Genomic DNA, 14644 nt, shown 5'->3' with positions numbered 1-14644 from the left:
TGTACTCGAAAGACTTTTTTTTAGTATTTGTATGCACAAACATTCTTTTTAGCATTTGTATGCACAAACATTTTTTAGTACCATATATTTATGGCTTTTTGTGTTAAAACAAGTTAGACATACCCAAAGGCCTTGTTCTAAGTTTTTTCTAGGAAGGAATGAGAGGGAAGAAAAGGAAAAGAAAGCTTAGTAAAGAAAAGGTTAGTATAAAAATATTTTCTTAGTTATTTATGTTGTTATATGTCTTCCTAAAACAAGTAGTATGTCTTGTTTATGGTTAATATCATAAAGTATATGATAATTTTTAGGGTTAATGACCTAAAAAGATAATTAATTTTGGTCTTTGTTCACATTTAGGTAATTATGTTTTTTTTTGTTTATATTTAACCATTAAACTTGTTTGACGTGTTTAAAATAAGGTATTATGACTTGTAATTACGGTAATATTATTTTATTATGAACATGTCAAACAAGTTTATTTGTCAAATATGTATGAAAAAAAAATCATGATTACCTAAATATGGACAAAAACCAAAATTTATTACCCGTTTTGGTAATTCTGGACAAGAACCCTCTCAAGGACTGTGCTCTGGAATCAGGCTACAACACCCAATGAATAATTAGGTTAGGCTTGGTCTAACCCAATTCAGTCGTGGCTAGTCATGGGCTAGACTGTGTTGCTAGGTGTTTAAAGCACATATAGTTTAGCCCCTTAAGCGTATACAACCTAAACCCTAACTAGATGGGCCTAAACTGGGTTAGCCCAAGACTTGACTATCTCCTCATACACAAAGACCGAACAACCCAATTTCATATCACGTCAATGGATCTTATGACTACTTGCAATTAACATAAAGAACCAAATATTACCAAAATAGGCAAGGACCTTTGGTTTTTGTCAATGTTTAGGTAGCCATGTTTTTTCGTACACATATGACCAGTAAACTGTTTGACCTGTTCATAATAGAGTAATGTTACCGCTTATTACCACTCATATTACCTTATTATGAACCGGTCAAACAAGTTCAATGGTCAAATGTGTACGAAAAAAACATGATTACCTTAATGTGAACAAAGACCAAAGTTCATTACTTTCTAGTTATTACCTTAATGTGAACAAAGACGAAAGTTCGTTCCTTTCAAGTTCATTGACCCTAATATTTATATAGCAAGTCTCATATATATACATACAAATTGATTTATTGCCTTTTTTAATTGTAACGTATTCGGGTATATGCTAATGTATTAGAAAATACAGAGCTTAGGCTTGGATTTACAATAATCACCAAAACACAACTAGTTATCTTACTTCGTAATGATAGAGTCGGGAATTCTGAATGGTACTACGAACTAACGTTTCCAAAATAGATCGTTATCACAAAAATAAATAATTAGTCATTTTTGTTAGTAACCATCTTTTTAAATGGTTAGTTTAATCGACATCCCAAAAATAAAACTTTAAATCATTGTGTGTACAGCATACCAACAAACAATTTTTCTTTTATTTAATCGGTCATTTCATGACAAATTTTAAGATAGAAAATATGTTGAAGTATAAAATAAAAAGAACATTACTTGTGAATTTAGCGATGGTTCCCATGAATTTTAGCCATGAATAATCAAAACCCTAATCACAATCATAGTAATACCAGATTACAGTAAATCTAAAACAAACCTCAAATCACATAGATAAACGACGTATGATCCATCGTCTCACCAGGCACATCCTCGTGCACCTTCGGTTGCTCTTGCCCACCAACCAATCTCGCCGGATTTCCAACCGCCGTCGTCCTCGGTGGAACATCAATCATCACCAGTGACCCCGCCCCAATCTTCGCCCCTTCTCCGATCTTCACATTCCCCAAAACCGTCGCACCAGCACCGATCAAAACTCCATCCCCAATCTTCGGATGCCTATCGCCACCTACCTTTCCGGTGCCACCTAACGTCACATGATGCAAAATCGATACGTTGTTCCCAACTACCGCCGTTTCCCCAATCACAACACCGGTTGCGTGATCCAACAAAATCCCTTTCCCAACCCTAGCAGCAGGGTGGATATCCACCGCGAAAACATCCGCTATGCGTGAGTGCAACGCAAGTGCTATAGGCTTCCGGTTTAAAGCCCAAAGTCTATGGGCAACACGATGGGCTTGGATCGCTAAAAAGCCTTTGTAGTTTAATAAGCAGTGAGCGAAGGAGATGCAGGCAGGGTCTCGTTGACGGGCGGCGCGTAGGTCGGCGACGGTGGCGGAGAGGAGAGATGGGTCGGAGGAGAAGGTGTTGAGGAAAAGATCGTAGAGGAGGGTGGAGAGGAGAGTGGAGGAGCAGAGTTTGTTTCCTAAATGGAAAGAGAGAGAGCGTGTGAGAGATGAGTGGGAGATGATGGTGGAGTAGAGGTAACTGGCGAGGGCTGGTTCCGATTCGGCGTCGCGGCGAGCTTCAGCTTTGATTTCATTCCAGACCCAGTCACATTCGTTATCTCTGCCGTTGACGGCGGTTTGTGGAGACGATGATGACATTGTGGACTGCGATGTGGCGTTCCGTTCTTGAACCGGCATCTTGAGATGGCGGAAGTGTGTGTGAATATGTGGGTGGGTGGGTGTGGGTGTGGCCCAAACCGGATTATTGTACGGTCATAGTATAAAATGATACAGCATATACCATTCACTAATCAGGTATTATTGTTCTTTTACTTTAATGCCCTTCGTCCCATACTTTTATTTTGTATTTTAAATACCATGGTATGGAGCATATTGACATTTTAAACCTTATCCATGAGTTTTTGAATATCTAATTATATTAAGTTATTAAATATTAACTATCAAATAATAAAAGTTAGATTTTTTTATTTAAGTTATGTTTTCATAAAACAATTTTATTAATAAACCTCTAAACTATATAACCTTAAAAAGAGGTATCCCAGTTGATAATCAGGAAATATATATGGGTGAAGGGTCAAACCTTATGTAACCTAACATCCGTCCAGAAAGACTGTCATCGACTAGTGTTGAACATACAACGATACATATTGTGAGTAGACATGACATATTTCCTTTGTATCCTTTTCCTCGGGTAATTTATTAGACATTTTATGTCTTAATTTATTTTGAATGTATGTTCAAATTGAGAAACTTGGTGTTTAGAAGATAACATGGATTTTAGAATACCCTAGCTTGTGGGGAACTTAACCTTTGTTATAATACATAATGAACAATTTGAAACTTTAATTATAATTTTGGGATTGATAAACTTCTCCACATCAAAACTTGAAACTTTTGAACTTTAAGAGTTTAAACTTTGTTTTGAAAATGTTTTACAAATGGGCCCCTAAGGAGGGGTGTTACAATGTTGGACTTCAATTTTTCGTTTAAAGATTTATGAGGCCTTACCAACCTCAGAACTCAAAGACCTTCGTCGAACAGTCACTAAGCATATGTGATATGTCTTGATTACCATGTTTGACAGCAAGTGAGAGTTAATGAATTCAATAAGCGGTTTTTTAAGCACCATGTGTGCCACCTCCACCATTAATGTAACATTTAGTGGATGAAATAGAAACAAACAGAACCGAATAAAACGGAACAATGTTGTTCAAAGGGTATTTAGTAGGAATGGAACAAGAACTAAAGAGGTTATTGACTAAGTCAAATGGGACTAATTGTTAATATTTTAGTCTCATCCAAAAATGTGGAACAATTAGAAATATTTGACAAAAATACCTTAAAATAATGCCTATTCTCCTTATTTTATTTTTGTTCTAGTGTTTTTTCTTTCTTTGCCCCACACCTTCTCTTCCTCTTGTAATATTTTTTCTTATCATATTTTTTTTTTTTCTTTACAAACGCAATACATCTTATCATTCTTATTCATGATGACCGATAATCATCTATTCCACATACAATCTTAATTTTTTTTTCTTAAAGTTTACCGATAGCAATTGACCAAAAAAAAAAAAAGCAAATCCAATCTATGAAAGAGAGACCACTCTTTTTTAATAAAGTTATTATAATTTTAGTAAAGTTTTTAAGGATATATATACTTATAAGTATTATACCCTAAAAGAATAGAAATAGTTTATGAAATTTTGTTCAGACTCATTCTGTTTTTGTCAAACGTTATATAAATAGTCAATTGGGTCTTGTCTAGTGTAGCCGGTTCTATACTACATATCAAACACTCCCTAAAGGTATAAATTGCATTGACATGGAATGTCATAAACTCAATTGGAAGTTATATGGAACTATTTTATTGGAATGTCGTGAACTCGACTGGAACTTGGTTGCGTTATGTGACATGTTTGGTATATTTTTGGCAATACATTATATAATGGTAAAAAGCATATTATTTATTTTGAAGCCAAACCACAATCAATCATTTTCATATAAAAGGAAACTGTTTTATTTTCATTCGTCATATCAAAACATACAAAGACCTACATACCTATTCCAAACTTCCAATTATAATGACATTCAACCAATTAGGGTAATGTCCTCATATGATTATAATTATACAATATCAAAATAACAAAAACACCAAAAGCAATGAAAGCAACACAGAATATCAAAACCCTAATAAAAGAATGCTAGACTATAATTGTTTGCTTAAGTTGGTTTTTAAACACTTTGTTCGTTAGGATGTTATTCGATTATCTCATTTCAATTGCTTGTGTATTTTCCAAAATTTCTACTTGTACCAATTGTCAGGTACAAACCACTCAAAATACTCACAATCTTTAATCTAGATCGAAAGATGTGAGTAACCAAAGGAACACTTATCGGTACAATAAACTAATAACTTATCTTGAATACCACGTATATAAAATGGTTGATTTCTTTCTCTGTGTGTGTAGATTTTGAAGCTTAAGTCACTTGATCTAGAACGCATTTCCACTCTTCTACTAATAACTTACTCAAAATGTTCAATCCCCTCAGCCAAAATACCTTTCTAACATATATAATTTGTAAATATTGTCTGTCTCCTAAAAAATTTACACATAACATTATCATAACTTTATGTTCACACCAAAGTCATCATTTACTAAAAACAATGTCTTTTTAGGATAGCATTTATCTCGGAGTTCTAGTGGGTGCCGATATGCTACATAAAAAGAACTAGAAACCAGTTCTATATAAGTTTCAGGCTAAACATTCTTTATGGAAAGCAAACACGCTGTCTTTTGGTAGTAGACTGACTCTCGTAAAATCTGTTTTTAATAGCCTCCCCGCCTATTATTTTTCCTTGTTTAAGGATCCCCAAGGTATTTTAGATTCTTTGGAAAAAAAATGAGATGGCAATTTCTATGGGGTGGGAATGATGAAAAAAAAAAGATTCATTGGGTGGATTGGTTCAAGATAGTTGTTGGGAAAAATTAGGTGGTCTGGGAGTTGGATCATTATATACTCAACACATTGCACTCCTAGTCAAGTGGTGGTGGAGACTTAAAACGAGCAAGGACATCTATGGGTTGATGTAATTGATAGCATTCGTTGGGAAGAATGAATACATCCAGCGCGGAGGAACATTGATAAGGCTCTCAAATGTCTTTCCATTCACAACATTGATCCCAACGGTCTTTTGTCTCTAGTCCTCGGTTTTAATATCAAAATATTATTCTAGAAAAACATCTGATGCGGGGCATTTTGGTCCAACATTTGTGTTGTCAATTATGTGGGCAGGAAGATGAATATGTTTCTCATCTTCTAATGGAATGCAATTTCTCTAAAACAGTATGGTTTTGAATCTTTAGGTGACATGAGATACAAGGTGTTCAACTTGCAAACGTTTGGAAATTGGTTGATTTTGCTACTTCCCGGAGAAATTACCCAAAGAAAAGACTCTCACTTATCGCGATTCTCTACTCCTCACTTTAGAATATTTGGTTAGCCCGAAATAAAAAAAAAATTCAACAAAAGCAATGTTTCTTCTACAAGAACGTCAGATCTTATTATTGCACAAACTTTTGATTGGTTTAAGTATAAGGGTAATATAAGAAGGAACTGGACTGATTGGATGTGTTCCCCATTTGATGGATGAAAATCATTTCTTTTGACCGTTTGGTTTTGTTTTGGTTTGTGCTTGTAAATTGCCTGTTTTGTTTTCCCTTGCGTTTCTCTCCGTAGCTTCTTGCTAATGGTTTGGGTTTTTGATCTAATATTAACGCATTTGCCATTTCAAGAAAAAGGTAGCATTTACTTTAAAATCCAAACCCTAGTCAAAATGTGAAATTTTGAACAATATGGCCATTTTGAGAAATATGTTAAAAACTCCATTTTAATTGTTTTATTAAAAATTATAACGTTAAATAGTAATGAATGGTTGAATAGTAATGACTGACCTCACTATGTTATTTAGTATATATTTCTATTTTTCCATGAGACATTTTATTCAAGAAACAATATTATAAAAGAAAGTTTCTTGATTCACAGGTGGTGTTTGTTTTTTTTATAGATCTTTTTGATCAGTTATGTTGCAGGCGGGCAAATATTTCAAAAAAATAATTGTTTGTTTCAGAAGACAGTACATACATAAGACCTGAATGTGATGACAATCCACACAGAAAGGGACTGTAATAAAATGAGAAATATCAATTTTCTTTTTGGTGATCAAGTTTGTGATCATGTATCCTTGTATTTTAATTTTCAGGTATGCACAAGTTTTGATGATGATTGCGACACAAGTATCCATATCTATGGTTTATTGGTTATGTAGCCTACAAAAATAACGAACAAATATGCATATTTAAAATCTTTTAGAACACTGTAGAATTTTGGTCCATATATTCTAAAAATGTGGAAAAAGACTACATTTTCAAATCAAGCAATGCCTCAATGTATATAACCAATTAGACTTTTTAAAAAAATATATAATGAAACGTCTGAATATTTATATTTTATATTATTTATCAATACAAATAATTATTTGTGTATATATTACAATAGTGGTTTTTGTTTTTATATAGTTCAAGATAAATATTTATTTCCAATCATTTAGTTTGTATTTTTTCGAAAATGTGTTGACCTTCTTTATATATTTATCTTTAATACTTGTTCTTCGAATCCTTACCCAATGTATTTAATTTGTTAATTTAAATAAAGTATAAATGTGAGATAAGCTAAAAATGTCTAAAAGCTATTGTTTTAAATAATTTTAGAATATCCAAAAGGCTAGTTTTTACTTAGATAATAAATTAATAATAACAATAGTTAGAAATTACATCAAATCAAATTTCACTAAACTATCATGATCAAAATAGAAAATGATCAAAGTTGCAGCTTTAAAACCATTTAACTATAATAATAGTTAAAGAAACAATATTAAATAGAATATACATATTTTTTGTTCATGGGTAGCTCACGAATAGATGATATCGAAATCAGGATTTGAATTTTATTTTGTGAATTAAATTCATAATATAACAATACTAAATGATGTCTTTTTTATCATATGGTTCAAAATAATAGCAATATTTTATATCCAATTTTTAATTTAGTATATGAACTATTATTTAATAGTTAATTCCAATGAAATAGTTACTGTTAAAAAAATATTTGTAAATTTTCTTTTTACATAATTTTAATTCTGTGTAACCGACATTAACCTAGTCTTATAACTTGAAGGATACACAACAAGCAAGTCATTTAAGAAAATGATTAAATATGTTAACTTGTTAACCGACAAGAAAAGATGGACAACTAAAGTGCCTAAAATACCCTCTATTATACTACAATAATTAATAAAAAAAAAAACTTAAGAACGACAATGAGTTTCACCCAATCATGCAGTAACGATTATTCTTGTGGGTTAACATCTACTACAAGTACCCAAAATACCCTTTTGAAATTTTTGTATAACTTGCATATTATTCTTCCAGATTTCCATTATTATCATCTACTACCAGGTTCAAATCTTCATAAAGAATAATGAATTAACAGATATATGTATACATATATACACATACATATACATACATATAACGAATAATAAGAAATTTTATTTTTACTTTTAAGTTGAAAAGAAACTACCCATGGATCATCTCCTGCAGCTGGACCAGTACTCAGCAACAAGCTTTGAGAAATAAGAATCCGACTCCATTAGCTTCGATGGCTCATCATATTCCATCATTTCACCTATTATACATGAAATTTTACTATTTTGTAGAGGGTAATTGTGTCATTTTACAAATAAGATACTACATACCAGAGGAGAGGACCATGACCATGTCACTGTCTATAACAGTTGGAATCCTATGAGCAACTGTTACAACAGTGCAACTTGAGAATTCTTGCCTTATAATCCTTTGTACAGTGGCATCTGTGTCTGAATCAATAGATGCAGTTGCTTCATCAAGAATTAAGATCTTGTTTCGCCTAAGCAACACTCTTCCTAAACAGAACAGTTGTCGTTGACCCATACTCCAGTTTTCTCCTTCATCACTCACTATTGTACCAAAAAAAAAAAAAAACATTTAAATATTAGAATCTGATGGAATTGGAATTGGAATTGGAATTTGAATTCTACAGTGTTGTTACCAGATGAATCTAAACAGTTTGGGAGACTGCTAATGGTACTCTTAAGCTGGCATTTCTCCAATGCCTGAAGAAAGATTCAGTCAAATTAATAAAAAAGTTTTCGGAAAATTAAATATAAATTTTCATTTATATATTTTTTTTACCTCCCATATGTCATGATCGGAGTGAAGTCCTAAGGGGTCAAGATTTGTTCGTATGCTACCCTTGAAAAGGGTAGGTTCTTGAGGGATGACACTGAGTTTCATTCTGAGGTCCTTTAAGCCTATGGAACAAATGTCCAAACCATCTATATAAATTCTTCCACTATCAGGTTCTACTAAACGAAAAAGAGCAGTTATAAGGGTAGTTTTGCCACTTCCTGTCCTTCCAACAATCCCTACTCGTGTCCCTTCCTTGAAGGTGCAACTGATTCCTTTCAAAACCAGTGGCGCATTTGGCCGATACCTAATCTGAAACACACACCCAACAATATTAATTACAGATGGGCAAAATAGTCCAAAATTGAAACTAGTCTTAATGGTATCTGTGCAACTTTAGCCAAAATCATGTAGGCTATAGAAAAGCATTTTGTTAGTTTTATGCAAGTGAGCTGACCTTGACATCCTGAAGGACGATTCTACCCTTTGAAGGCCATGAAAGTGGTGGCCTATTATCCTCCACAATTGCTGGAGGCTCTGGTGGAATATGCATATATTGTTTTATCCTTTCTACTGAAATGACATAATTGGACAGACTACAATACCATCGTGTTAAAAACACATGGGCATTTGTAAGCGCCAATGCATACGAAAGGGAAAGCCCAACTAACCCTAAAAAAAAAATTAAATAAGTTAATTTGATTTAAAACTTATGATAACAAAGTTTTAATATATATATATATATATATATATATATATATATATATATATATATATATATATATATATATATATATAAAATAGGAAAATGAATACCTGGAGGAATATAACCCTTTGGAAGTAAAACCAGGAAAAAAGCAGCTGTAAAAAGTGTCAGATTTTGAAGTGCTTCTGCCCTCAACACCAACCATTCCAATGTCGCGTTTGTGAAAATGAAAGTGCTTGCATCAATATCTACTAGCTTTAAATAGTTTTTGAAAAACATTTTTTCTTTTTTAAACGCCCTTATTGTAGCCACCCCCTGTGATGTTTCGGATGCATAATTTACCACAGGTGCTTTTGTTGTTCCATTGATTCTGATAAGTTCTCTTGCAGATGGTTGATAATACCCCTGTATGTAGAGTAGACACCAAGAAGATTGAATATGTTATGTACTTACATGGATTTTGTTTTATGTTTTGTAAAAGTAAAATTAAAAAAGGTAAAAATTCACCTGGAAATACTTTGTAGCTATTGTAGCAAAGATGCCTACAATGAGGACTTGCCATGTAACTGATGCCATGATGGTGATTGTGGTGAGCAATTCAATACCAGAGATCACCACAAAAGCAAACGAGAAGGGTATGTCAAAATCAACTACACTCATATCTGTTGATGCCTGCAGGAGTAATTTGAGATGTAAAAATCTTGTTTTTGTTTGGTGAATATGTTAAAATGCTAAACTTCTTTGTTGCTAAATAATTTAATTGCATATGAATCACATTTACATCACATAAACAAAAGAGTAAGATGGTCAGTTTGTGGTATTCAGACAGTTCATTCAGTCCAAAGAAACAGACTTTGTCTATACAGTACTTTATCCATACAGAAAAGGGTAAAATGGTCATTTTGCTCGTATTCAGATAATTCACTCTGTCCAAAATAAAATACTGTCTATAAACAATGGGAAATGATTTGTACACAACATTTTTTATCCATAAACAACAATTTATATGCTTTTTTGCATATGGTACAACCCCTCTAAAGCATAGATTGTGGTGTATGGATAAAAAGTGTTGTGTACAAATCACTTCCAATAAACAATAGGGTTAAATGGTCATTTGCTTGTATTCAAACAATGGCTGAATGGGACCATTTTACCCATTCAGCCACTTTATACAGAACTTAATGGGAAGAAGAGAAAAAAAAATGCCCTTCACCTGATAAGCTACGGATGTTTCTTTTTTACTTTAATGCAGAAAGAACGACTTAATAAAGAAACCGAGTAAAAGGAGGCTTTCCCCATTAAGTCTTAATATTTTACAAAGTTTTCCCACATTTGTTTTTTCCTCTCATTTTCTCAGATATTTTTTAAGAATAATTTATTCAGACAGAAAAAAAAAATAGAAACAAGGCCTTACTCGTGTCAGAATCCGGCCAACTGGTGTAGAGTCAAAGAATAGCATGGGTGCCTTGAAGATTGACTTTGTAAACTTTGAGAAGAAGGCTTGAGAGGCTTGTAATCCCAAAAGGGTAGTGAATAAAGCTCTCAAAAAAACAAAAAAAGCACTTGTGGTTGAAATTAATGCATAAACACCAATCAACATGAAACTGCTGATTGTAGGAATTTTAATGGCAAAAGCTAGCCAATAACTAGCTGCAGCCTGAAGAGCAGAAAAAACAATCTGAGTCAGCAGGCTCAAGAACAAGTAACATCCACCTTCTGAGATAACAATGTAATCCAAGAAAGGCTTCCACCCAATATTACCAATTGGCTTCTCTTCTTCTTCAGTCAACTGTATGGTTGACTTTGATATTTCATTAATTTCATTTCTAAGGTTTAAACTAATTGTTTCTTTTTGAGGGGTGTTTTTCTTTTCATAAGATGAAGACTCCAATTCTGTTATCACATTCTTGTGAGCATTCACAAGCTGCTCAAAAGCTGTCCCTGCCTTTATGAGTTCATTGTAGAGACCCGATTGAGTAATTTCACCATCTTCCATCACCTTAAATCAATAACAGAAAATAATGAGACTACTATTAAAATACATATAATATATTTATCAAACGAAATGAAATATATCTTTATGAAATTAAAGTTTATGTTTATAAAATAATATTTTTCCTCACTTACCAATTAAATTTTATTTGGTTTTCTAATTATACTTAACAAACATGTTTGAATGATTCAATCCATTACTTCAAGCCAACCAATCATGACAATGGAATGTAATGACCCATTCCATTACCTTGCTCGTTCCATTCTTTTGTGATTCCATTCCATCATACCAAAACAGACCCAAAATATGCTAAATATGTGAAAAGGACTTTAATTACCCTCTCATTACCAGAATATTGTCAACCTCTGAGAGAAACTCCACTTGATGAGTGACGAGAATGACTGTTTTCTCCCTTAAAGCTGTCATAACACAATCCTGAAAGTTAAATAATTCAAATATAATTACCAAAAAGACAATCATGACAAAAAAAGAATTGAAATTATAGAAGCTAACATTAAAAAGAGTTGCTGCTGTATGAGCATCTACAGCACTGAAAGGGTCATCAAGAAGATATATATCAGCATCACTGTAGACTGCTCGGGCGAGTTGAATCCTCTGTTTTTGCCCACCACTCATATTAAGTCCCCTTTGACCTATTTCTGTTAGATCACCATGCTTGAAATCATTAATATCCTTGTCTAGAGCACATGATTTTATGGCATTCTCATATCTGATTGTGTCGATTGCCTTCCCAAAAAGTATGTTATCCCGAATTGTCCCACTTTGAATCCATGAAGCTTGACTAACATAAGCAATTGATCCAAAAACATCCACCTGCTTGCAAGAAAAAGCAATAAGCTTTAGAAGTTTACATATTATAGTGAAATTTAAAAAAAAGTTGTTTGTGTACTCACATTTCCCGAAGTTTTGGCTATTTCTCTGAGTATAGCATACAATAGTGATGATTTTCCAGCACCAACTGGCCCACAAACTACAACTTTCTGTCCCCTGGTAACTTCTATATTTATGTTTTTTAGAGTCGGAAAGGGTGATTCTGGATCCCAACTGAAACTGCCATGTTGTATACTGATACAGGTACCTGAATGTTTCTGAATGTCGGAATGGATGATTCCGATCCCATCATTTTTTAGCTCGTTCTCCACCAGAAAGGAATTGATCCTATCGAATGAAACTTTACTCTGGATCAACATTGAAAGAGCTTGTGGAAAGTATTTGACTGGCTCAGACATTGTTCTTAAAGTTGCCAAAATTGTGAAAATTGTGGCAGCATTCAAAGGGGCACTCTTGAAAAATGCACACCCGAATAGAATGACTGAAGAAATGATAGTTGGTGACATCCAATACAAAATTGAACCATAAGCCTTTTTATATTGAGATTCACTTAGCCATTTGAATTCAGTTTCTCTACAAGACTCAATGAAACCCTCGAATTTCTCTTCCCATGATTGTAATTTAATGATCTTCATATTGTTTAGGATCTCAGAAGTTGATCTTAGTCTCTTGTCTTGAGCAACCATAAACTGAAGTTGACATTTCTGAAGTGCTATTGCAAATGGCACGTTTAGAAGCCCACACAAGAGGAGAGGAACTAATCCAGGGAGAACACCAACTCCTACTACAGAGAACAAGACACCAATGGCTAGAAAGAGTTGGATGAAAGAAGTCCAAGCTACATGAACCCATAAAGGGAATTCACCCATTCTGTATGCATCAACACCGATGTAGTTTACAACTTCGCCTGTAGAATGTCTTTTCCTCCCTAAACTAGAAAGCTTGAGTTGTTTCTCATATACTGCCACCATTAAAGCTGATCTCATCCTCATGCCTGTTCTTTTTGCATCAAAGAAGAAGTGTCTTTGAGATAAAGATTCAACTGCCTTGACTACAATCAGGCATCCTACTAATAGGAGTCCATATTGTAAATTTTCTATCTCTTGATTGGAATAGTTAACAAAGGCATAGAGTAACAATGGACCAACTATGACTGCAATAGTTCTAAGCAATGCATAAATTCCTAGCAATACCATTTCAGTACAATAAACTCTTTTTAATGCCCTGACAATTAGGTTAGCATCATTTGAGGTCTTCTCCCTTTGAAGTGAGTCCCATGCTGTTTTGAATTGGTTATAGGCAACTATAGCTTGGTCTTTAGGTGCTAGAGAGGGAATGTCTTCAAGAACTAGCGGCTTTCTATAACCTAAGGAAATTAAAGGGTTAACCCAAGAAAATACCAATTTGCTTAAAAAACTAGGCTCTTTTAGTTGATTTGTGTTCCCTTCCTTGGTTTCGTTGGCCAATAGAGGATCTAATAAGGTGTTTGGTGCCTGTTGAGTGACAAATTCTTTGCCATTTCTCAGAGCACAGAAGAAAAGAAAGAAGCTAGCTATCCATTCTATAACCTCCAACACTAAGATGCCGTGTTTCTCTACTAAATTCTCGATTTCTATGGTGGATATAAACACAAATAGTAACATCCACCAAACAGAGACAAACGTTTTGATGAATTTTGATCTTTCTACAAGCAATGAAACTGTCAAAGTTAACCATATAAGTACCCTACCAATGTTCATAACCCAATCTGAACAACTGAAGCTCCTGGTTCTAGCACTCACTTCCCATAAACAATGGCCAAGATAAGCACCGCCGGTTAGAAAACAGCAGATAGCGACTGCTACAGAAATCCAGTCGCTTCTCCTGTATCGATTCTCTCCTACTCCACATTTCTTCAGATAAACAACTAATAAAATCGAACAGAACACGATGACAAACAGCAAGTTCAACAAATCTAAGATGATTCGTTGACTTCCTGGTGATTGCAAATCACATTCATCCTCACAAATGCATCCACCTGCAAATGCACCGTTGTAAAGAAACAATTAGCACATGCAGTTTGGAATTATGCCTCTGAAAACCTAAAATTAATATAAAAATTAGGATATACGTAGCGAAAAACGAAATTCTCAAAAACTGCATACAGTTAGCAACAAGTTGATGCAAGAAGATATGCAATAGGCGTCAAAACATGAAAAGTTACCAAGTAAACTCCTCAGAGACGCCATTGATGTAAACGATCTCTATGTGTGCTCAATTTAGAACGATATTCTCCATTCTTGACTATCAGCTTCTATAATACGTGTGCGTATATAAGGAGCTCATCTTCTCTTCTCCATCTCCGTAAAATTACACAAATTACGCCGACGATCGATGCTGGTGTTTGGAAGTTTGGATACGCAGCCTCAACATGTGCAAGTGTTCA

General features: G+C 33.9%; 1 protein-coding gene and 1 pseudogene across 1 annotated transcript; both read right to left on the bottom strand.

Moving 5' to 3' along the window:
- Nucleotides 1-1528: 1528 nt before the first annotated feature.
- Nucleotides 1529-2620, bottom strand: LOC145102907 (serine acetyltransferase 5 pseudogene; annotated as a pseudogene).
- A 5198-nt stretch (nucleotides 2621-7818) lies between these two features.
- Nucleotides 7819-14644, bottom strand: LOC145102906 (ABC transporter C family member 8-like). The gene is made up of 12 exons (XM_079040422.1): nucleotides 14423-14644; nucleotides 12282-14236; nucleotides 11881-12201; nucleotides 11716-11802; nucleotides 10789-11373; nucleotides 9882-10046; nucleotides 9485-9779; nucleotides 9126-9340; nucleotides 8675-8980; nucleotides 8532-8595; nucleotides 8200-8439; nucleotides 7819-8129 (listed from the first exon to the last, which is right to left on the bottom strand). Exons 1-12 carry the CDS (start codon nucleotides 14445-14447, stop codon nucleotides 8032-8034), a joined length of 4356 nt encoding a protein of 1451 aa, XP_078896548.1. The 5' UTR covers nucleotides 14448-14644; the 3' UTR covers nucleotides 7819-8031.

This window comes from Lactuca serriola, chromosome 4, assembly GCF_051521515.1.
Source record: "Lactuca serriola cultivar US96UC23 chromosome 4, Lser_US96UC23_V15, whole genome shotgun sequence".
Taxonomy (NCBI): domain Eukaryota; kingdom Viridiplantae; phylum Streptophyta; class Magnoliopsida; order Asterales; family Asteraceae; genus Lactuca; species Lactuca serriola.
The sequence above is the reverse complement of the archived record's forward strand: the minus strand, read 5'-3'. Positions and strand labels throughout refer to the sequence as shown.

Excerpts from the sequence above, each read along its gene's own strand:
- LOC145102906 (XM_079040422.1), bottom strand. The coding sequence starts at position 14,447 with ATGGCGTCTCTGAGGAGTTTACTTG. Across the intron at positions 12,202-12,281 it reads TAGCCAAAACTTCGGGAAAT|GTGGATGTTTTTGGATCAAT; the intron begins GTGAGTACACAA and ends TCTTGCAAGCAG. Across the intron at positions 8,981-9,125 it reads TCGTCCTTCAGGATGTCAAG|ATTAGGTATCGGCCAAATGC; the intron begins GTCAGCTCACTT and ends TGTGTGTTTCAG.